We start from the raw sequence: 25619 nt of genomic DNA, 5'->3' as shown, positions 1-25619 counted from the left end.
TTATTAGGGGCTAACTTATTCTAAATAAACAAAATATATCTATGTTTAATTGTATAGAAGTAGAATTATAGATTAAGAAATAATTCTATAAATAACAATATATAAAATGAAAAAGAAGTTACCTATTATTATTTAAATATAAAGAGTTTAAATTTTCATGAGCCTCATACATCTAAGTTTGTTTATTTAACTAATGTTTGGCTTTTTACATCTATCTGCCACATCAAATGCCTTTGGCACCGAGAAAAGACATTCAATCTCTTGATATAGGTAATGTGTTTGAACTCTAAGTTTTGGCTTCTTCGAATTTGTTCTACAATCTTATCTTGGTGTTGAGCTACCACGACATTTGGTGTAGGGCTAGCCTTGAAGTATCAAGTTTTGGACGCATTCCCCTAGTTTTAGCACATCTAGCGACAAGAGAAACCTCCGCTTCCTGGTGGGTGGAACCTGCGCTTCCTCGTGGGTTAGCGGAACGGTGTGGATGCCTCTCTTTAAAATTGGTTGGCCTTCTGCATGTGCCTATTGAAATGTATCGCTCTACTCTGTTCTGTTTTCCCAGGCGACCCATTAAGGAATTTCTCTTGTAATTAAATATGGGTGTGAAACCCTTTGTTGTATTAGGGAGATATGCCCATTTCGAAACTATCTTTCTATTAATTTCTTGTTGGAAGTATTGTTAATCGAGGGTTGGTTTGTTCATGTTATTGTCTTAAATAATGATTCAGTTGTCTTTTAATGTGAATGATTCAAAACATACAAACATAATTGTGATTTTGATTTACTCTGCATTTACTTATCAGCAAATTGGCAAGTGATTCTAGTCATTTATTTTAACTATTGATTTACTTCTGACCCCCACGCAGCACATGGTCAAACTCCAGTAACACGTTTCTTCAATACAAATCAGTGTTGATGGACAACGAGTTTGGGTTTTTCTGAAGTACTTTGGATTTACCTCACTCAACCTTGAAGCTCGGATATCATGATAAAAACTGATATTCTATTAATTAAGTGGCTCTCTAGGTCAGATACCTGAAGAGTGCCCAAGCACTTCACACAATACACTTTGCTATTCAAAGAGGAGAACCTAGTACATATAGGCTTTCACACTAACATGGTGGTTTCAACCACTTCCTAGATAGTAGGATATGAAACCTAATATTAGAGTCTCAATCCTATCCTTAAAACAACTCACTATAACTTTCTCCATTAATTCTAACAATATTTACCATTAGTTACATCTCAACATAATTTAAACAAGTTTTTGGATAAAAATGGATAAATAATAAGATGTAAATAAATATACTTAACAAGAGTTACTTCCCAACATTATTTATGCTTTGTTCAACACTTATATAGAAGTAAAATTGTAAATGTATGGGCTTACTAGTGGTTACTACCCACCAAAATTTATGCAAGTCCTTCTCCATGTGCAAGTGATTACTTTATCCACTTCACATTTCAATTTGACTTTTGACTACTATTAATTTAAGATTGACCAATTATATAGATTATATTTTTTAACACAAATTTTCCCATAGAATAATTTCTAACTCTAAGTAATAATAATTATTGAATAAAATTATAAAACTAAATAAAATTTGAGTAAAATTTAAAGTAGATTACTTGAAGAGGTTATAGGCTCAAATCCATATGGGAGTAGAGTATGCATGTCTTTATAGACTTTAGAAGTCACTGTAGAGAGGTGGGTCTCTTTTCGGAGTCACACTCTTATTTGGTGTTTGGATTCTAAACCCCACACAAACTAACTTTATAGGCTTTAGAAGTCATTGTAGAGAGGTGGGTTTGGTGTTTGGATTCTAAACCCCACACAAACAAACTTTATAGATTTTAGAAGTCATTGTAGAGAGGTGAGTTTGGTGTTTGGATTCTAAACCCCACAAAAACAAACTTTATAGACTTTAGAAGTCATTGTAGAGAAGTGGGTCTCTTTTCACCATCACACTCTGATTTAGTGTTTAGATTTTAAACCCCACATAAATCAATTAATCTACAACTCATAAGTTAAATCAATTTTAAATTATATTTAAATCACTTGTATTTCAAATTTCTAATATACCAAATTACAAATTTATATAATCCTTTAAATAGCAATTTTGAAATACCCAGTTACGTTGAGTAAAAAAACAAACAAAATGATGAACCATATTTTATATACGCTTTTCCAAATTCTACTCAAATACAATTGTTAACATTCCAATAAAAATACCGAATTACAAATTTATATAATCCTTTCGATAGCAATTTTGAGATACCAACTTACATTTGTGTGCAAAACAAAATGTCGCTGCGTAAACTAACAGTACTCAAATGCAATTGTTGACATTCCAATAAAAGGATAAATATGATGGCTACACGTTTATAATGCACGTATTTGCCAACCATTGCTGTTCTGTCACATAAATCTTCTAAATCTAACCTAAATCTAGAGGATGCTTGTGTGAAAAAAATCATTTCAAGTGTTGAAAACGAGCCATAAATGTTAATTCGTCGGCAATTGACTGTGAATGAGAACAGAACCGGATAGAAATGCAGTAAAGCTAGAATCGGATCCAAGCGGTAAACGAATAGAAGTCAGAGAATTCGTGCTGCACATTATCTTTGTTAACTGCAGCGTGGCCCACAGTGGCACAAATCCCCCAACAAAACTGTCTGTCAGATAGAAACTGAAACTGTGGCTGACCGGGATATGGATCCTCTCTCGCCTTTACATCTTTTATTGCCGTTGACCAGTGCAGTGTGTAGTTTCGTAACTAACAATCCATCATGTAACTTCGAGGACACTCTTCTCCTATAAAGTCTATGATCCATGCATCAACAAGATTAGATCTCTTGGAATTATTTTAGCAAGAATTCTAATTCTTCATACCCTTATCCAGAGAAAAGCGGTTCCCAGAACTGTGGGATCAGTCTGTAAGGGGAGGTTTGATCTTGGGGTTCGCTCAGATTATTCCAACCAGTTACAGATCCAGTGTTTTTATGGAAATGGAAACTGTTAAAGATATGGAAATGCAATCAGAAAAAAACGAGATCACAAGTAACATAGGAAATGACATGGCTCCCATGGAAGTTGCCACACATTTAGATGAGAATGCGGGGAATTCGTCATATGCAAAGCCTGGATTAAAAGCATGGGTGCAGAAAACTTTGTGGCATGGTGGTTCCAATTATGATGCTTGGTGTAATGCTGTTTCTGGTCAGGTAATACCAAATTATGTCTTCAAGGCAAATTTTCCTTGATTGCAATCAGTTTAGAGTCAGTTTAACTGTCGTTTATGTTGGAGTCCATGGAATTGCACATTCTGAACTATAGCTAGAATCATTCATTGGTTCATTGGGTATCAGAAAAAAGATGTAAACTTTGTATATATTGAATTGCAGGTTGGCCAGGTGATCCTCTCCATGCCTTATTCCTACTCCCAGATGGGCTTCGGATTGGGAATTTTCTTCCATTTGTTGTATTCTGTTGTAGGTATCTGGACTTGCTACATGCTTTCATGCCTCTATTTGGAGTACCGAGCTCGTAAGGCAAAAGAAGGTGTCCACTTCAAGAAGCATGTTATCCAGGTCTGAACTCTCCTTGTCTTTGTTTAGCTTCCACTGACAGTATATAGTTTTGATATCCAGAGATTAATTGTGGGCTTCATGTCTGGTTGTTAACGATGCATACAGTACCACGAGGTCATGGGCTACTTGGTTGCACCTTGGCTCAAGGGGGTTTGTCTCTTCTTCAACATTGTGACCATGGGAACTGTGGCAGTTGTACAAATTATTGCATGTGCAAGGTAAATTATTATTAATCTCTGCATTTTCATGTTTGAGTGTAATTAGATTTAGAATATTGAAATATTCCAAAGATTAGATAGACATGAATGAAGTGAAACAGTTGACTCATTTCTTATCTCAATTAAATTTCTGAAATCTACAATAGACATAAAAAAAGATAACACTTGATTACCAAATCTTCTCCACTGTATTTACACAATCTTCTACTTTTCTTGAAAGGAAAGATCTCTCTTGTAATTTCTTGAAGATACTTCTGCTACTCTAAAATATTTTAGAAACGGTTTGCTACAAGTTATACTTAACTAACTTAAGGACACATATATTATGTTGGTCAAACTTTTGCAGCAATGCATATTATCTGAATTCGAATTACAACAAAAGAGAGTGGGCACTCATATTTGGCGCCATATCGATGTTAACTGTCCTCCTTCCGTCCTTCCACAATTTCCGAATATGGTCTATCATTGGTGTGGTGACTACAACATATACAGCCTGGTACATGGTCATTGCGGGCCTTCTTCACGGCCAGGTAATCAGATCTGGTTCCTGCCATATATAGAGTCAAGTAATTAGATCTGGTTCTGGTTCCTGGCATATATAGTCAATAGATTTCATTGAGTTTAGAATAGAGGGTGATAGAGTGTTTTATTAAAGAATTTAGTGGGTAAAGGTTACTAATTCTAAATTTTTTTTGGGTAAAAATATACCGTGGTTCTAATATTGGATTGCTTAAATATCCCTGGCTCATGACTACTTAAACCATAAATTAGACGTATCAATTATACGCATTACATAGAAAACAAAAATATATTTGAAACAATACAGAATCAAAGATAAACATAACAAATCTATTTTGATCTTTCTCATAAGACAGTATTCAAAGCAGTAACTTCTGAAATTTTATGCAGATAGCAAATGTCAAACATTCTGCCCCTGTATCCCTGGAGCAGTTTTTCACTGGGACTACCAACGTACTATTTGCATTTGGAGGCCATGCAATTACCATGTATGGAATTGAGTTTTGATGGTTTTTAAGTTGCGCACAAAGTTTTTTTCTAATAGAAAATACAATTTCAAGGAAAAATCTCAATTTCTTCTGTTACTGTTATCAGAGAGATTATGCATGCTATGTGGACCCCAAAGGCATATAAATATGTGTACCTAGCAACGGTGGGGTATGTGATGACAATTACCATGCCACACTGTATAATACTCTACTGGGCATTTGGAGACGAGCTTTTAACGCATTCCAACGCCTTCTCAGTGTTGCCTGCTTCTACCTTCAGAAGCATAGGCTTGGGTTTCATGATTATTCACCAGGTGAGAAAATACAATATGTAAATGGGTAAATCAAAGCCATCTTCATACAAACAAAGATTATAGTTTCTCGTTTTTATTACAATATGTTAGTTTAGGAATATGTTTCTCTTTTATGGATATTGTAAGATTTGATATAGGATTTATATGAAAAATTATTTACATTTACAATGTTGATCTATGATATCATTTATTTCAAAGATATTTTCACCGACAATGCAGTCAAATTTTAAAATATATTGATGTGTTTGACTACAGGCAGTTGCCTTTGGGCTGTACGTGATGCCACTGAACTTCATGTGGGAAAAATTGCTGGGTGTACATCAATCACGTTATCTGGTCAGAATCATAGCGAGGCTCCCGGTGGCAATTTTGCTGTGGTTATTCGCATTGTTGTTTCCTTTCTTTGGGCCTCTTAACAGCGTAATTGGCTCTTTTATTATGAGCTTCTCGGTCTATATTATCCCATGTACCGCCTATCTCATTGTCTTCAGGACAAAAACGTCCAGACAGGTATAATTTTGAACGCAATTCTCAATGCTAAGTTAAATTGAGTAAATTACAACTTATCCTATTGATAACCATAATATTAATTGAATTTCCGCTGGTCTGGCGCATGTGCAGGACGCTTCGGAAAAGGGAGGAAAGTGGATGCCAAAATGGAAAGGGATTTTGACCATGAATTTGGGCATTGTCATCCTCGTCGGAGTGCTGGGATTCGGTTTTGGGAGTTGGGCCAGCCTTTCCAACCTGGTTAAACAAGTCAATTCATTTGGAATTCTTGACAAGTGTTATCAATGCTAGCAAAAAGTAAATCTCATCCAGAGAATACAAGGAATTAGAGATCAATTTGACACCGTGTTGATGTGTATGGGAAGAACTAAATTTATGTAAATTAGATGGGGAATTTAGTTTTGGGAATTGACAAAATGTTTGGTGTAATTGTGTAATCTTGTTATTGGGAATATGGATATTCCCAAAATCGACATTAAAATACACATTCCTCCGTAATCTTGATATATAAAAGACCACACCATTTGTGCACACCGTCCAGAGCTCTGGCATCAGGATTGCTGAGCTTAGTAACTTTGACTTCCAATTTCAACCTTATATTAATAAAGAATGCACCATCTGATCATGTTTTGACTATGTTACCAACTGTCAGTGAGCTGTATTTTACAATGTTTGAAATGTATACGTCATGTATTGAAGATATTTTAATCCAAATATTTGTTTAGAATAGACACCCCGAAGCCAACAAATTTGCTTTGGAACTCTATGGGTAATAGAAGTCTGGTTGTAATATTCTATACGGAAATCGTGACTTGACTTCGACATCAATTTGTCTGGTTTGTCGTCGACACGTGCGCCAATGTTGAAAAGCGTCCGAAGAGATTTACGCGTCAAGAAACTGGATACTCCATAAAGTAGAGCGACGACACGTGAAATGGCAGGACGTCATGGATTTCTCATTAGAAGATGAGAAAATTATTATAATTTTATCTTGGAGTAATTGTGATTTTTGGATTTTTTTGGTGTCAGAATTTTATAAAAAATCTAAGGTGAGATTTTGATTTGTGTTATTTTTTACTATATACAGATTTAGCATCCTAAAAAGCTAAAAAATTTCGATTGTATACAAATTATTATCAAATTCGTGATTTCAATAAATTCCTACAGAATTTTAAAAAAAATTAAATTAAAAAAACTTCTAAAAAATCATAACTCTTCAATTATTGAGCCGTGCCAACCATTATGGTCAGTTGGTTTTTTTTGAGAGGCAACAATTATGATTAGTTGTTGTTGAATAATGTAGAGTTGAGGAAAACCATGTCACCCATAATCTTTTAATTTGACAAAATATTTTTAAATTTAATACGTTACCTGTTTTATTACATTATAATAATACTAAATCTTCAAAGTTAACTTGTTTTATTAGATTATAATAATGTCATTATTTCCAAATAGGCATCAAATACGGGCCAACACTCAGCGTAGCGGTCCTCAAATCCGTAAAAGGTTTACCTATTTGATTGATCACGTAAAAGGTATTCCAATTTGATTATAAACGTCAATTTTGACGGATTAATAGCCGTCGAATACGACGACACACCAGCGTAGTTGTGGTCAACTACATAAAAGTGTTTGTATCTTTTATTATAAAAATTCGACCGCCTATATTTATTTGAAATTCGAAACCTTGGTCCACGTAAAAAAAGGGGTAGGGTTGGAATTTGAAAATGGTTTAGATTATTATATGAAATTCGAAACCTTGGCTGGAAGTTGAAAATGGTTTATTAATTAAGTATATTTAATTAATAAATTATTCTTATTATTTATTAGATTTTGTTTTTCCAGATTTTGTTTTTTCAGACAAAAATTGATCATTACACCATACATATAGTAACATGTAATAATTAAAATTGAGTTGCTTGAGATTTTATTAAATCGCACATGACCATATTTAATATATAAAATGTTATAGGAAACATGTAACGGATTTATAAATAGATAACTTTTTTATATTATTGTTTTATAATTATTTGTCGTATTATAATGGGGAGTTCTTATTATTAAAAAGTTTAATGATTAAAAGTATGTGTTTATTTGTAAAAAGTTATAAATATTTTAATGGTTAAAAGTATGTGGTTTTTTTTTAAGTTATAGGGTCACATCTAAAAAAAAGTATAGTTTGTAAATATTGACAAATTAATATTTGTTTATTGTGATGTGACTTTAGTATTGTTTGTATTGATTTTCCAATTGTAATTGTAAGAAGATTTATAAGTTTACTAAAATATTCCTAGAAGATAAATAGAATCTTATAAAGAGGTAGAAGCAGTGCAGTGAGATGGTTTGTGAAATATATTGCAATCAAAATTCTATTCATTGGAGGTTACTAGTTTAAAGAGACATGTGAACATTGTTTTCATTAACAAAGGTATAATATTTTTTTACAGTATTCCGGCTTTTTAAAATTGTAATCCATCACTTCTACAATAAACATGAGTAAACACTTTTATTTTAGCTTTGTATTTTACTATTTACTAATAAATAACACCATAACTAGCCAAAGTCTATAAATAACACAATGGTCTATCATTTTACAAGTAAATATATAGCAGTAGAAAAAGACATGTAGAAAATATAAGAAATTTGACTTGGTCGAATGCCCCTGTAACCGCTATTGGTACCTTTCAAGTAGGATCATATCAAGCAACACCTATATACAGAATTTCATTTCCACGAACCCTAGGTTATATTGAAAGTCCCTTAGGCTACTTGAAATGAGTTTAAGATAAATCGATAGACTATCTTGTTGTTATAGTGCATCAAGAACAACACCTGGAAGGATTAGTCTCAAGTTTGTGTGTAATTGAAAAATGCAATTAAGGAAATGGTCATGCCTTCTTAATTAGTGCCTTGAAAATTTGGGATGAGTACAATTGTTGGAACCCACAAATAAATCAAAACACTATAACACCTAACACTTCCTTATGCTCGAGACCATTGATACCCTACTTTATTCTCATTCCATGAATTTCCTACATAAATGTTTGTATTGAAGATTTGTGCATTCTTTTAGTAGAATTCCTACTTACTTGAATTTGTTCATTAGACTCCTCCATAAACTATAGTACTAAGAATTTGAACATTTTGTTAATGTAATTTTAGTTAAGCAAGAATAAAACTATACAAGAGTTAAAAATAATTGTAGGTCTTAACCCCAACCTTATTTGTGATCTATCTGATCAAAAATTATTTGTAGAGTTAATGGTCATGTTACCACTCTATTATAAGTCGTTTTGGTGGACTCACTCACCACACTACCAGAAGACTATATTAATAGACCCAACGTGTAGCACTAATCACCTTAACACCACTCTCTAGTAAATGTTTTCTTGTGTAGCCACATATCTATGGTTACTAGAGGCTCCAATCTAGCCACACAAATCTCTTCCTTGGAAACTCATTATGATTAGTTGAAAATGGTTTAGATTAATAAATTATTCTTATTATTTATTAGATTTTGTTTTTTTTTTCAGACAAAAATTGCTCATTACACCATACATATAGTAATATATAATAATTAAATTTGAGTTGCTTGAGATTTTATTAAATCGCACATGACCATATTTAATATATAAAATGTTATATGAAACATGTAATGGATTTATAAATAGATAACTTCTTTACATTATTGTTTTATAATTATTTGTCTTATTATAATGGGGAGTTTTATATAAAAATATTTAATTAGGTTTGTCGTAAAAATATTGATGGTTAAAAGTATGTGTTTATTTGTAAAGTTATAAATATTTTAATGGTTAAAAGTATGTGGGTTTTTAAAAAAGTTATAGCGTCACATCTAAAAAAGAGTATAGTTTGTAAATATTGACAAATTAATATTGGTTTATTGTGATGTGACATTAGTATTGTTTGTATTGATTTTCCAATTGTAATTGTAAGAAGATTTATAAGTTTACTAAAATATTCCTAGAAGATAAATAGAATCTTATAAAGAGGTAGAAGCAGTGCAGTGAGATGGTTTTTGAAATATATTGCAATCAAAATTCTATTCATTGGAGGTTACTAGTTTAAAGAGACATGTGAACATTGCTTTCATTAACAAAGGTATAATATTTTTTTACAGTATTCCAGCTTTTTAAAATTGTAATCCATCACTTCTACAACAAGCATGAGTAAACACTTTTATTTTAGCTTTGTATTTTACTATATACTAATAAATAACACCATAACTAGCCAAAGTCTATAAATAACACAATGGTCTATCATTTTACAAGTAAATCTATAGCAGTAGAAAAAGACATGTAGAAAATATAAGAAATTTGACTTGGTCGAATGCCCTTGTAACCCCTATTGGTACCTTTCAAGTAGGATGATATCAAGCAACACCTATATACTGAATTTCATTTCCACGAACCCTAGGTTATATTGAAAGTCCCTTAGGCTACTTGAAATGAGTTTAAGATAAATCGATAGACTATCTTGTTGTTATAGTGCATCAAGAACAACACCTGGAAGGATTAGTCTCAAGTTTGTGTGTAATTGAAAAATGCAATTAAGGAAATGGTCATTCCTTCTTAATTAGTGCCTTGAAAATTTGGGATGAGTACAATTGTTGGAACCCACAAATAAATCAAAACACTATAACACCTAACACTTCCTTACGCTCGAGCCCATTGATACCCTACTCTATTCTCATTCCATGAATTTCCTACATAAATGTTTGTATTGAAGATTTGTGCATTCTTTTAGTAGAATTCCTACTTACTTGAATTTGTTCATTAAATTATAGTACTAAGAATTTGAGCATTTTGTTAATGTAATTTTAGTTAAGCAAGAATAAAACTATACAAGAGTTCAAAATAATTGTAGGTCTTAACCCCAACCTTATTTGTGATCTATCTCAACAAAAATTATTTGTAGAGTTAATGGTCATGTTACCACTCTCTTATAAGTCGTTTTGGTGAACTCACTCACCACACTACCAGAAGACTATATTAATAGACCCAACGTGTAGCACTAATCACCTTAACACCACTCTCTAGTAAATGTTTTCTTGTGTAGCCACATATCTATGGTTACTAGAGGCTCCAATCTAGCCACACAAATCTCTTCCTTGGAAACTCAATATGATTAGTTGAAAAATGGTTTAGATTAATAAATTATTCTTATTATTTATTAGATTTTGTTTTTTGAGATATCGTTTTTTAAGACAAAAATTGCTCATTACACCATACATATAGTAATATATAATAATTAAATTTGAGTTGCTTGAGATTTTATTAAATCGCACATGACCATATTTAATATATAAAATGTTATATGAAACATGTAATGGATTTATAAATAGATAACTTTTTTACATTATTGTTTTATAATTATTTGTCTTATTATAATGGGGAGTTTTATATAAAAATATTTAATTAGGTTTGTTTTAAAAATATTTATGGTTAAAAGTATGTGTTTATTTGTAAAGTTATAAATATTTTAATGGTTAAAAGTATGTGGTTTTTTTTTAAAGTTATAGCGTCACATCTAAAAAAAAGTATAGTTTGTAAATATTGACAAATTAATATTGGTTTATTGTGATGTGACTTTAGTATTGTTTTTATTGATTTTCCAATTGTAATTGTAAGAAGATTTGGGATGAGTACAATTGAGTACTCTATTCTCATTCCATGAATTTCCTACATAAATGTTTGTATTGAAGATTTGTGCATTCTTTTAGTAGAAATCCTACTTACTTGAATTTGTTCATTAAACTCCTCCATAAACTATAGTACTAAGAATTTGAACATTTTGTTAATGTAATTTTAGTTAAGCAAGAATAAAACTATACAAGAGTTCAAAATAATTGTAGGTCTTAACCCCAACCTTATTTGTGATCTATCTCAACAAAAATTATTTGTAGAGTTAATGGTCATGTTACCACTCTCTTATAAGTCGTTTTGGTGGACTCACTCACCACACTACCAGAAGACTATATTAATAGACCCAACGTGTAGCACTAATCACCTTAACACCACTCTCTAGTAAATGTTTTCTTGTGTAGCCACATATCTATGGTTACTAGAGGCTCCAATCTAGCCACACAAATCTCTTCCTTGGAAACTCATTATGATTAGTTGAAAATGGTTTAGATTAATAAATTATTCTTATTATTTATTAGATTTTGCTTTTTGAGATTTTGTTTTTTTTCAGACAAAAATTGCTCATTACATCATACATATAGTAATATATAATAATTAAATTTGAGTTGCTTGAGATTTTATTAAATCGCACATGACCATATTTAATATATAAAATGTTATATGAAACATGTAATGGATTTATAAATAGATAACTTTTTTACATTATTGTTTTATAATTATTTATCTTATTATAATGGGGAGTTTTATATAAAAATATTTAATTAGGTTTGTTTTAAAAATATTGATGGTTAAAAGTATGTGTTTATTTGTAAAGTTATAAATATTTTAATGGTTAAAAGTATGTGGTTTTTTTTAAAAGTTATAGCGTCACATCTAAAAAAAAGTATAGTTTGTAAATATTGACAAATTAATATTGGTTTATTGTGATGTGACTTTAGCATTGTTTGTATTGATTTTCCAATTGTAATTGTAAGAAGATTTATAAGTTTACTGAAATAGTCCTAGAAGATAAATAGAATCTTATAAAGAGGTAGAAGCAGGCAGTGAGATGGTTTGTGAAATATATTGCAATCAAAATTCTATTCATTGGAGGTTACTAGTTTAAAGAGACATGTGAACATTGCTTTCATTAAGAAAGGTATAATATTTTTTTACAGTATTCCAGCTTTTTAAAATTGTAATCCATCACTTCTACAATAAACATGAGTAAACACTTTTATTTTAGCTTTTTATTTTACTATTTACTAATAAATAACACCATAACTAGCCAAAGTCTATAAATAACACAATGGTCTATCATTTTACAAGTAAATCTATAGCAGTAGAAAAAGACATGTAGAAAATATAAGAAATTTGACTTGGTCGAATGCCCTTGTAACCCCTATTGGTACCTTTCAAGTAGGATCATATCTAGCAACACCTATATACGGAATTTCATTTCCACGAACCCTAGGTTATATTGAAAGTCCCTTAGGCTACTTGAAATGAGTTTAAGATAAATCGATAGACTATCTTGTTGTTATAGTGCATCAAGAACAACACCTGGAAGGATTAGTCTCAAGTTTGTGTGTAATTGAAAAATGCAATTAAGGAAATGGTCATGCCTTCTTAATTAGTGCCTTGAAAATTTGGGATGAGTACAATTGTTGGAACCCACAAATAAATCAAAACACTATAACACCTAACACTTCCTTACGCTCGAGACCATTGATACCCTACTCTATTCTCATTCCATGAATTTCCTACATAAATGTTTGTATTGAAGATTTGTGCATTCCTTTAGTAGAATTCCTACTTACTTGAATTTGTTCATTAAACTCCTCCATAAACTATAGTACTAAGAATTTGAACATTTTGTTAATGTAATTTTAGTTAAGCAAGAATAAAACTATACAAGAGTTCAAAATAATTGTAGGTCTTAACCCCAACCTTATTTGTGATCTATCTCAACAAAAATTATTTGTAGAGTTAATGGTCATGTTACCACTCTCTTATAAGTCGTTTTGGTGGACTCACTCACCACACTACCAGAAGACTATATTAATAGACCCAACGTGTAGCACTAATCACCTTAACACCACTCTCTAGTAAATGTTTTCTTGTGTAGCCACATATCTATGGTTACTAGAGGCTCCAATCTAGCCACACAAATCTCTTCCTTGGAAACTCATTATGATTAGTTGAAAATGGTATAGATTAATAAATTATTCTTATTATTTATTAGATTTTGTTTTTTGAGATTTTGTTTTTTTTCAAACAAAAATTGCTCATTACACCATACATATAGTAATATATAATAATTAAATTTGAGTTGCTTGAGATTTTATTAAATGGCACATGACCATATTTAATATATAAAATGTTATATGAAACATGTAATGGATTTATAAATAGATAACTTTTTTACATTATTGTTTTATAATTATTTGTCTTATTATAATGGGGAGTTTTATATAAAAATATTTAATTAGGTTTGTTTTAAAAATATTGATGGTTAAAAGTATGTGTTTATTTGTAAAGTTATAAATATTTTAATGGTTAAAAGTATGTGGTTTTTTTAAAAAGTTATAGAGTCACATCTAAAAAAAGTATAGTTTGTAAATATTGAGAAATTAATATTGGTTTATTGTGATGTGACTTTAGTATTGTTTGTATTGATTTTCCAATTGTAATTGTAAGAAGATTTATAAGTTTACTAAAATATTCCTAGAAGATAAATAGAATCTTATAGAAGGTAGAAGCAGTGCAGTGAGATGGTTTGTGAAATATATTGCAATCAAAATTCTATTCATTGGAGGTTACTAGTTTAAAGAGACATGTGAACATTGCTTTCATTAACAAAGGTATAATATTTTTTTACAGTATTCCAACTTTTTAAAATTGTAATCCATCACTTCTACAATAAACATGAGTAAACACTTTTATTTTAGCTTTGTATTTTACTATTTACTAATAAATAACACCATAACTAGCCAAAGTCTATAAATAACACAATGGTCTATCATTTTACAAGTAAACTTATAGCAGTAGAAAAAGACATGTAGAAAATATAAGAAATTTGACTTGGTCGAATGCCCTTGTAACCCCTATTGGTACCTTTCAAGTAGGATCATATCAAGGAACACCTATATACGGAATTTCATTTCCACGAACCTAGGTTATATTGAAAGTCCCTTAGGGTACTTGAAATGAGTTTAAGATAAATCGATAGACTATCTTGTTGTTATAGTGCATCAAGAACAACACCTGGAAGGATTAGTCTCAAGTTTGTGTGTAATTGAAAAATTCAATTAAGGAAATGGTCATGCCTTCTTAATTAGTGCCTTGAAAATTTGGGATGAGTACAATTGTTGGAACCCACAAATAAATCAAAACACTATAACACCTAACACTTCCTTACGCTCGAGACCATTGATACCCTACTCTATTCTCATTCCGTGAATTTCCTACATAAATGTTTGTATTGAAGATTTGTGCATTCTTTTAGTAGAATTCCTACTTACTTGAATTTGTTCATTAAACTCCTCCATAAACTATAGTACTAAGAATTTGAACATTTTGTTAGTGTAATTTTAGTTAAGCAAGAATAAAACTATACAAGAGTTCAAAATAATTGTAGGTCTTAACTCCAACCTTATTTGTGATCTATCTCAACAAAAATTATTTGTAGAGTTAATGGTCATGTTACCACTCTCTTATAAGTCGTTTTGGTGGACTCACTCACCACACTACCAGAAGACTATATTAATAGACCCAACGTGTAGCACTAATCACCTTAACACCACTCTCTAGTAAATGTTTTCTTGTGTAGCCACATATCTATGGTTACTAGAGGCTCCAATCTAGCCACACAAATCTCTTCCTTGGAAACTCATTATGATTAGTTGAAAATGGTTTAGATTAATAAATTATTCTTATTATTTATTAGATTTTGTTTTTTGAGATTTTGTATTTTTCAGACGAAAATTGCTCATTACACCATACATATAGTAATATATAATAATTAAATTTGAGTTGCTTGAGATTCTATTAAATCGCACATGACCATATTTAATATATAAAATGTTATATGAAACATGTAATGGATTTATCAATAGATAACTTTTTTACATTATTGTTTTATAATTATTTGTCTTATTATAATGGGGAGTTTTATATAAAAATATTTAATTAGGTTTGTTTTAAAAATATTGATGGTTAAAAGTATGTGTTTATTTGTAAAGTTATAAATATTTTAATGGTTAAAAGTATGTGGTTTTTTTTAAAACTTATAGCGTCACATCTAAAAAAAAGTATAGTTTGTAAATATTGACAAATTAATATTGGTTTATTGTGATGTGACTTTAGTATTGTTTGTATTGATTTTCCAATTGTAATTGTAAGAAGATTTATAAGTTTACTAAAATATTCCTGGAAGATAAATAGAATCTTATAAAGAGGTAGAAGCAGTGCAGTGAGATGGTTTGTGAAATATATTTCAATCAAAATTCTATTCATTGGAGGTTACTAGTTTAAAGAGACATGTGAACATTGCTTTCATTAAGAAAGGTATAATATTTTTTTACAGTATTCCAGCTTTTTAAAATTGTAATCCATCACTTCTACAATAAGCATGAGTAAACACTTTTATTTTAGCTTTGTATTTTACTATTTACTAATAAATAACACCATAACTAGCCAAAGTCTATAAATAACACAATGGTCTATCATTTTACAAGTAAATCTATAGCAGTAGAAAAAGACATGTAGAAAATATAAGAAATTTGACTTGGTCGAATGCCCTTGTAACCCCTATTGGTACCTTTCAAGTAGGATCATTTCAAGCAACACCTATATGCGGAATTTCATTTCCACGAACCCTAGGTTATATTGAAAGTCCCTCAGGCTACTTGAAATGAGTTTAAGATAAATCGATAGACTATCTTGTTGTTATAGTGCATCAAGAACAACACCTGGAAGGATTAGTCTCAAGTTTGTGTGTAATTGAAAAATGCAATTAAGAAAATGGTCATGCCTTCTTAATTAGTGCCTTGAAAATTTGGGATGAGTACAATTGTTGGAACCCACAAATAAATAAAAACACTATAACACCTAACACTTCCTTACGCTCGAGACCATTGATACCCTACTCTATTCTCATTCCATGAATTTCCTACATAAATGTTTGTATTGAAGATTTGTGCATTCTTTTAGTAGAATTCCTACTTACTTGAATTTGTTCATTAAACTCCTCCATAAACTATAGTACTAAGAATTTGAACATTTTGTTAATGTAATTTTAGTTAAGCAAGAATAAAACTATACAAGAGTTCAAAATAATTGTAGGTCTTAACCCCAACCTTATTTGTGATCTATTTCAACAAAAATTATTTGTAGAGTTAATGGTCATGTTACCACTCTCTTATAAGTCGTTTTGGTGGACTCACTCACCACACTATCAGAAGACTATATTAATAGACCCAACGTGTAGCACTAATCACCTTAACACCACTCTCTAGTAAATGTTTTCTTGTGTAGCCACATATCTATGGTTACTAGAGGCTCCAATCTAGCCACACAAATCTCTTCCTTGGAAACTCATTATGATTAGTTGAAACATGAAATAGATTGCAACCATTCCTCTACCTAACAAACTTTTGATTCCATCAATGACAAACTCACCAAGCTAGGTGCATTAGCAAACTAGTTATCCAAACTCATGGTGATGTACAATCAATCTATGGGTTATTAGTGGAAATACCAATCATCCTGAAAGGAAGAAGCTAAATCATGCAATCCCATGAATCCTCACTCTACTCACTTGTTTGTGGCCATGTAAATCAATTGTGGAACATAATACCTAAAGTGGATATCAACAAATTGGATGTATCCAACCTCTTAAGCTAGGTCATCCAAATGGAAAATTACTTTTTTCCTACATGGAATCACAAACTACTTATTAGCACTTCATGTGTGTGTCCTATATTTATATCTAGAATGCTAGAAAATTTGTTAATGGCATCAAAATTCCCACAAAGGCTATATTTTTTGGACATAATTACTCCTAAAGCTAAATGACTTCTTTGAAATAAATCATCATTATTTGGGGCAATTGACCAAGATAATTTTTTTTAATATAATTGAAAATTTCATCTACAATTTCCAACAACTTATCATCCATATCAAAGGCATGTCATAAACCTTTTTTAGGGAATCCTTTATCGTTGTTCTAAAATATGAGATACATGTATAGGTATTAATTGTTTTTAATGAAATCCTTTTGAAGAACATATGATTCCCAAATCGTGGTAAGTACACTAAAATTACATCATTTATTCCCTATCCCCGTCTTACTATTTCTTTCCCTGTTGATCCTTTTCCATCCTCTACACACCTAAAAATCCACAAGTTAGGCTATGTTGAAATTGTAGAACATTAACTTAAAATGATATATTATTTTAATGAGAAATATTTTCTTGGGAACAAATGTAAAGAGAAGAAAAACTATTTATGGCAATTTTGGATGAAAATTTTAATGGTGAAGTTGAAGCTATACATTAGGGGACTTGGTGTCCACTTGTTGAAGATATTCATATGTCCTCTCTAAGATGTGTAACCAAAAATCCCCTACATTTATTGATTTGTACTTTGGGTCCCCAAGCCATCAAATTGCTTATCCACATCAAATATCACAAATTCATTATCTTGATTGATAGTAGTAACACCCATAAATTTATTCACTAATGTGTAACCTGAGAAACACATTATTACATCCATGTTATGAAAAACTTCTAGATCATGCTTACTAATGGTGGTTCTACAAAATGCAATGGTCATTGTTAAAATGTATGACTTCAAATTGGTTCATTTAAAACCTACCTTTTTATGATTGTGTTGTGGCCACCAACAACCCCCCTCTTTGTTTGGTATTAGCAATAACACCAAGCAAATGAGGACCCTTAATAAATATGACTTCAAATTGGTTCATTTAAAACCTACCTTTTTATGAAAATTTTTGTATTCAACTCCTTAAAACTGTATCGCATCGCGAGAAGAGAATAAAACATTTTCTTATAAGCATAATAAACTACGAAGAAGCGACGCGAAATTCATCGCATCGCATACATTATGAAGCGCTCTTAAATGAAAAATCTTAAGAAATCTCCGACGGCCGATATGCGATGTCGCATATTGCAACATCGCGTAAGCAGCACACAATGATTGAATGACTAAGCGCGATCTGCAATCTGCGATGCTGCGATCTGCGATGAATGCGATTTGCGATAAATGCGATCATGAATTTCTGCGATGACACATCTTGACGACGCGATCCGCGATGCTGCGATGCGAGTCGCAGAAATCACCCATCGCAAATTTTCCTCGGCGCAGTATTCAAGGAAAGCTGTCGGTAAACCAAAATTGGGCGCGCCTTAAAAGAAATCAATGAATGTATGCCAAAGTATTCAAGAAGGACAGTTTTGTGTTTTTCGAAGAGTCAGTTCGCTATGGGTGTCATGATTTTATACATTCATAAGAGCTTAAAGCTTTCATGTCAATCTTTATTATCATTACTCTTTTCCTTTGTGTAAACTGTAAGACAGGAAATAACATGAAGTAATGTGCAGGAAACATCTAAGGAAAAGGGGAAAGCGTCAATGCTCGGAGAACAGAGAAGATATGCCTTCATAAACGGATGCCGCATGCAACAGGACCACAGATTCCAGAGTATCACTCAACAGATGCTGATGTCAATAGGCCATCCAACGCTCAGAGTCAAAAGCGCACAAAAGCAGCATGTTTACAAAAGATCCTGAAGCTTATGCTCGGTAAAGGAAAAAAGGCACTAAAGAAGGAAAATGCACCAGAAAAGCCCGGAACAAAGAACGGAGGCAGTTTTCGATGCAGAAAATTGTTCAGAGAGAAAAGTCCCTAACTTATTCAGTCATTCGCAAGGCCGAAAACCGAAATAGCAAAAGCAGAATCAATTTGAGAAGAATTTGGGTTATTACCAAGTATACACGTAGTGAATACACCCAGCCAGAGGAAGATTCTCGAAAATATCTTCTATTTTACCAGAAAGTGGTGCCAGCGCTTGTTATTTCTATTTTCATAGCTCAAACAAAAGCAGAAGGCGACCAACCGACTCTTCCCAGGCAAATGTTGCATGCTTGAAGCACTAAGGAGCAAATACAGAAATGGTTAGGAATTAGATTCAATTTTTAGAAATAGTTTTGCTTTAGCAGAAGGGCAGTCATTTAAAACCGTATCCTAAATTTATGTAATTAAGTTAATTAGTTAGCAGTATTTAAACCCTTCTCAGGCATTAGGAGAAGGGTCCAGAAATTTGTCAAAAAACTTGTCCTCAGAACATGCACTTTTGCACCCTCGGAGGGGGTTTTGATGAATGGATGGATCAAGGTTTATTAATGTTTGCATTTGATATCTGCTACTGATGTTGCACTTCTGTACTCTTAGTAGATGTTAGAGCAAGGAGAGATAAATCATTGTTGCTTGAAGCTTATGAGTGGAACCAGTCATAAATGGTACTTTTATCTCTTGACCGTTTCTGTTTATATTCTTAAAGTGATATACAGTTTTTAGTTGTTTATATGTTACTGCATGAATGTGTGAGTTACCATTTGGCACTTTTGTACGGTGGAGTCATTTATTTATGTTTGATATATGAATAACTTATTATGCGATATGTTGTTCACAACTGTTTTGCCTAACTTTTTATGCAAAGTGGTTTATCTTAATTGATTTCTATTCTTATGATAGCTGAATGATCTTTATTACCAGTTATTATTTGAAATCTCTTTAGATCGCATAATAGAAGAAATACACCCCGGGTTAGCGTAGATTAGATGTGTTGTTTCTCATTAGATTACAATAGCATAGAGTTAGTTTAAAAGTTTGAATTAAATTAGCTTTAAGTACTCTTAGATCAGCATCATCCAACTCTGCACACACACACACCCTTAAATTGGGAAACTGGTCCCATTATCCCCAGTCGGACCCGCTATACCAAACGGATAAGGAGCTGCCAACCAAGGTCCGGACCGGGTGGGTATCCCCCTTGTTGTCGACCCGATTTTCAGGGCTTCAACATATTTGGCGCTAGAAGGAGGGCCCGAACTATGAATGGCACCTAAATCAAAATCTAAATACCATTCTGAGAGTAAATCGCCCTCATCAACTCCCCCGACTTCCCCAGTACGTTTAAATCCAGAGTCAGAAGTTGCTCGAGTATTAACTGCTGCTACATACCCTAATATTTCAGACCAATCTACCATTGAACCCCCTGAAGTTCAAACTCTGATTCACAAACTCTAGGGATTTTCTATTTCTACACAGAGGTCTGATAAATCTCAAAGCAACGTGACTTTGCAGTACAATCCCGCTCATCCCCTGACCAGATTAAAGGGTGAAAAATTTGGCATCCAGCCAACTGAATTCCCTCTCCCCACCAGGAAAAGAGCAAGGAAAACACCATAAGAGTCTGGCAATGAGACTCTTTCATCTACATCGTCCATTTCAACTCCCTCACCGCGAAGTCAGCCACCCACATCTTCATTCCAAACCACCCATCCATCTTCCACAACCCCTCTTCTTCAATCATCTAAGATCATAATATCTTCATCTTCCCAGCCTCAGGGATCATCCTCTGCACTTTCATTTACTAGCAGCTCAACGATGGCCCAGTCTCCATGGAACAATCCTGGGGCAGTTTTAATGCCTCCACCCCTGAGCCAAATACCAGCCCATCCTGAGAAATGGCTACCCAAATTCAATCCAGAAGCAGGCATGCTAGCTGAAGAGCACATTAACAATTTCATGCTTTCTGTCAATCTCAACGGAGTTACCAACGAGGATGCTGTTGTCCGGCTTTTTCCCTATACAATGCAAGGAACAGCCGGGTCATGGTACTTTTCATTACCCTCCGGGTCTATCACAAGTTGGGACATTTTTCAAAGTCAATTCATTACCAAGTTTGGTGATGATAGATCAATGGCAACGTTAATCAACGACCTATCCAATCTTAAAGCCGAGGCTAGAGAACCCATCAAAGATTTCAATTTACGGTTCAATAAAATCCTCAACAAAATTCCCACTGCTTCCCAACCCAGCGAAGAAGTATGATGTGAATGGTATATTACGGCCTTACCATCAAACTTAGCAATCTTCGTGGATAGGGCAAATAAAACAACCTTAGTTGAAAACCTGACAGAGGTGATAGCAGTAGAGAAACGCGTAGTAGCCCTGGAAAAGAGATCTGCGATAGAGGAACGCAAATCTAAAAAAGTCACCTTCAAGGAAGACTCTAAGAAGAAACAAATGAAAGACCTTTTCGATTTGGAAGGATTGAAAAAAGTATTAAAGACCATGTCCAATGAGATGATTGACATAAAAAAACAAGTAGCAGAAACTTCTTCAAAAAAGCCCTACAGAGCTTTTAAAAGAGGCCCTTCAATGGATGTGAAACCACCCAACGCTATCTCAAATGTCGAATCTAAAGAAGAGGAAGAAGAAGAGAGTACCACTGAAGGGCAGACCGATGACGAAGAAGTTGTGGAACTACAAGGAATGTGGGATTTCATCCTCCCACAAGAAGAAGATCAAGAAGCATTTCCGGTTAGCACACGAAGCAAAAATCAACTTGATCCTCCCCAAACTACCCCTAAGCAGAAGGGCGCAAGCCTTGCAGCAAAAGATAAAGTCGCAACAAAGAAAACGACTGCTAAAGCGACTCAATCTAGCCCAGTCCAACCAGATCAAACACCTCCATCAAGAACACTGATAGTGTCGGATTAAATGGAATACAATATTATTGATGACATGAAAATGACTAGGGCTAATATCACTCTTTATGAATTGAGCAAATTGAAACATCAACAGAAGATAATGATGAAAGAATTACATGCCGTGCCTACTACATCTTTTCCTACAGCTGTAGCTTCCCACAACATGGGAAGACCTCCAACCAACACGATCAATAAGATTGATCCAAATGACATCGCCTTGATTGGAGCAAGATCAAGGTCTCACACTCCCCCTTTTCTTCTCACTTATGAAATTTTCAAAAAAATGTGCACAATTGTTTAGTAGATTCTAGTGCTTCAACGAATATTTTACCCAGATCAATATGTGCCAAGTTGAATGTTCAACCACAAAAATCCGCAGTGCGCATAGTTCAGCTTGATTGATCTCAAGTCGAAGTGATTGGTGAACTTAATCAAGTAACCTTAAGATTGTCGTCCAACCCGAAGGTATGTCAGGTTATTGACATTCTAGTAGCTGATATCCCATAATTCTATGGCTTGATTCTTAGCAGGGATTGGTCCGAAAAACTCCATGGATACTTCTAAACCGACTAGTCGCACATGTGGTTACCCTACAATGGTAAACCGAATCAAATAAAGGTTGAACGAGAGTTACACCAGAAGTACATAGTAACGGAATTGGAGGGAGAAAATGAAGCAATAGCATATAACAGCAGCATCATAGGCAATTACTCGGTAGATTCTTTCCTCAGCAATTTCAATGCTCATACATCACCTTACTTAGAAAATTCAGTTTTGTCCCAAGTCGAAAATTTTTCCCAAACTGATAATTCAAAGTGTGTTAATTTTGTAGATAAACCTGTAAATACATCTTTGTTTTGGAAATTATATTTTGATGGCTCTAAATCTAACGAAGGAGCAGGAGCAGGAGCAGGATGCATTCTGATTAGTCCAGAAGGAAATAAGACCATGCTTACGTGCAGACTTGAATTCGATTGCACAAACAATACAGCGGAATATGAGGCCTTGGTGCAAGGCCTATACAAAACAATCAGGTTGAACGTCAAGTATCTTCAAGTCTTCGGAGACTCTGAGATTGTCGTCAAACAGGTACGTAACACCATACATTGCCTATCAGGTAATTTGAAACACTATCAATCTTTAGTACAAGATCTGACTGAGCATTTCATAGCATTCAATATTTCGTCAATCCCAAGACTCCAAAACGCGAGCGCAGACCTTTTAGCTAACGTAGCCTCTAGACTTATTCCCTCCGAAGATTTTAGTATAGATAGATTCTCAATAGAATTAATCTTTAGACCGTCCATCCCTGACAACATTACAAATTGGAGAGTATTCAATGACGATCCTGATATTGTAAATTTCCTCACTTCTGAAGGATCCTACTCCAATCAAATAATTGAGGAAGACCATCACGATCGACAAATACAACAAGATAGCACTGATAATGCTATACCTAAATCGCTGGTTAAGTTGGAAGACTTATATGATTTGAAAAGTCGGTTTAAAAGGTCTACCAATTCTAAGCTCTACAGTTCAACTCTGAACTACGAATTAGTAAACCTAGGAACCGATGATAAACCACAAAACGTTAATCTAGGCCATGGCCTAGCCCCTGAAGAAAAACTAGCGTATATTCGTCTTTTGAGACAATACAAAAATGTTTTTGCCTGGAATTACGATGAGCTGAAGACATACGACACTTCTATCATTCAACATACTATCCCTATGATTGACAATGAAAAACCTGTCCAACAGAAACTCAGAAAAATCCACCCCAATTTAGAAAATCAGATAAAAACTGAGCTAAATAAGTTATTAAAATCCAGAATAATTTTCCCCATCAGAAATTCCAAATGGGTCTCCAATATGGTACCCGTTAGAAAGAAAAATCGAGATATTAGAATCTGCATCGATTTTCGGAATCTCAACAAAGCCTGTCAAAAAGACAATTTTCCCCTCCCACCTATGGAGCAGATATTACAGGCAGTAGCAGGCTCAGAACTAATGTCTTTTTTGGATGGATTTTCAGGATACAATCAAATGCTGGTACATCCAGATGATCAGTTAAAAACCACATTCCGAACTAAATGGGGCACATACGCATATCGGAAGATGCCATTTGGTTTGATCAATGCCGGCGCTACATTTCAGAGAGCCATGGACATCGCATTCAAGGGTTTAGTCAATAAATCTGTAGTAATTTATTTGGATGATATAACAGTGTACTCCAAGAAGCGAAGCGACCATCTCAAAGACTTGAAACAAATCTTTCAACGATGTTTAAGGTATGGAATTTCACTTAACCCAAAGAAATCTTTTTTCGCATTAAGTGAAGGAAAACTTCCAGGATTCATAGTGTCAAAATCTGGTATTCACATTGAGCCTGACAGAATCAAAGAAATTTCTGAAATATCCCTACCTCATAATAAAAAAGCCATGCAATCTTTCCTTGGTCAAATCAATTTTGTGAAGAGATTTGTCCCAGATTTTTCACGAATTGTTTCTCCTTTGCAAACCATGATTAAAAAGAATTCAAATTTTAAATGGGGTCAAGATGAGCATGAAGCATTCAACCTGATCAAACAAGCTATCATTAACGCTCCATCTTTAGCAACCCCGAGTTTTTCAGAATCTTTTATCTTATACACATTTGCCTCAGAGAAATCATATGCTGCGATTCTAACTCAAGCAAATCAAGAGAAAGCAGAAGCTCCAATCGCATTTTTTAGCTCGAATTTACAAGGTGCTGAACTCAACTATTCAGACATGGAGAAACAGGCATATGTTGTTTTCAAAGCGGTCAAATATTTCAGACCTTTCTTACTTAAAACCCATACTAAGGTCATAGTACCATTTCCAGCGGTAAGAAATCTTCTAGTACAGAAGGATGTGGGTGAAAAAAGAGCAAATTGGATCACTGCTTTACAAGAATATGACCTTGAGATCAAACCAGCAAGCATTGTAAGAGGTCAAGGCTTCTGCAAAATGTTGGCTGGAGCATCGCAAATTCTTGAAAATTCATTTGAAGAGGTACAAATGTATGAGGTAAGCCTAAACGATGCAGAATCATTATATGCTGACACCATTTATTATCTTAAGAACGGGTATGCTCCATCACACCTGGATCACACCAAGAAAAGAGCTCTGAAATTGAAAGCCAAACAATATCAGCTCATAAATGATGTTCTGTTTAAAAGGAATTATGATTATGTTCTTCTTAGGTGTCTTGAGAAAACTGAAGCCGAAAAGGTTTTGCAGGAACTCCACGATGGACCAGCAGGCGGACACTATGCTGGAGATGCTACTGCACATAAAATCTTACGTGCAGGATATTATTGGCCCACGTTGTTCAAAGACTCACACAGTTACGTGAGGAAATGCCAAGTCTGCCAAACTACTGCAGGGAGACAAAAGAAATCGTCCATGCCACTACAACCGGTAAACATCGAGCAACCATTCAATCAGTGGGGCTTGGACATAATAGGTGAGATCGTTCCTCACTCTTCTAAGCAGCATAGATACATCCTCA

At 33.4% G+C, this 25619-nt stretch overlaps 1 protein-coding gene across 1 annotated transcript; it reads left to right on the top strand.

Moving 5' to 3' along the window:
* Window positions 1-2839: 2839 nt before the first annotated feature.
* LOC149238172 (auxin transporter-like protein 1) lies at window positions 2840-6276 on the top strand. The gene is made up of 8 exons (XM_089372927.1): window positions 2840-3225; window positions 3406-3591; window positions 3697-3809; window positions 4156-4339; window positions 4719-4816; window positions 4923-5130; window positions 5386-5640; window positions 5752-6276. Exons 1-8 carry the CDS (start codon window positions 3004-3006, stop codon window positions 5929-5931), a joined length of 1446 nt encoding a protein of 481 aa, XP_089229053.1. The 5' UTR covers window positions 2840-3003; the 3' UTR covers window positions 5932-6276.
* The last annotated feature ends 19343 nt before the right edge of the window (window positions 6277-25619 follow it).

The sequence above is a fragment of the Pinus tabuliformis genome, chromosome 8 (assembly GCF_031772625.1).
Source record: "Pinus tabuliformis cultivar Carrire ecotype Pingquan chromosome 8, CPIR1, whole genome shotgun sequence".
NCBI lineage: Eukaryota > Viridiplantae > Streptophyta > Pinopsida > Pinales > Pinaceae > Pinus > Pinus tabuliformis.
Note: the sequence above shows the minus strand (reverse complement) of the source record. Positions and strands in the feature narration are given on the sequence as shown.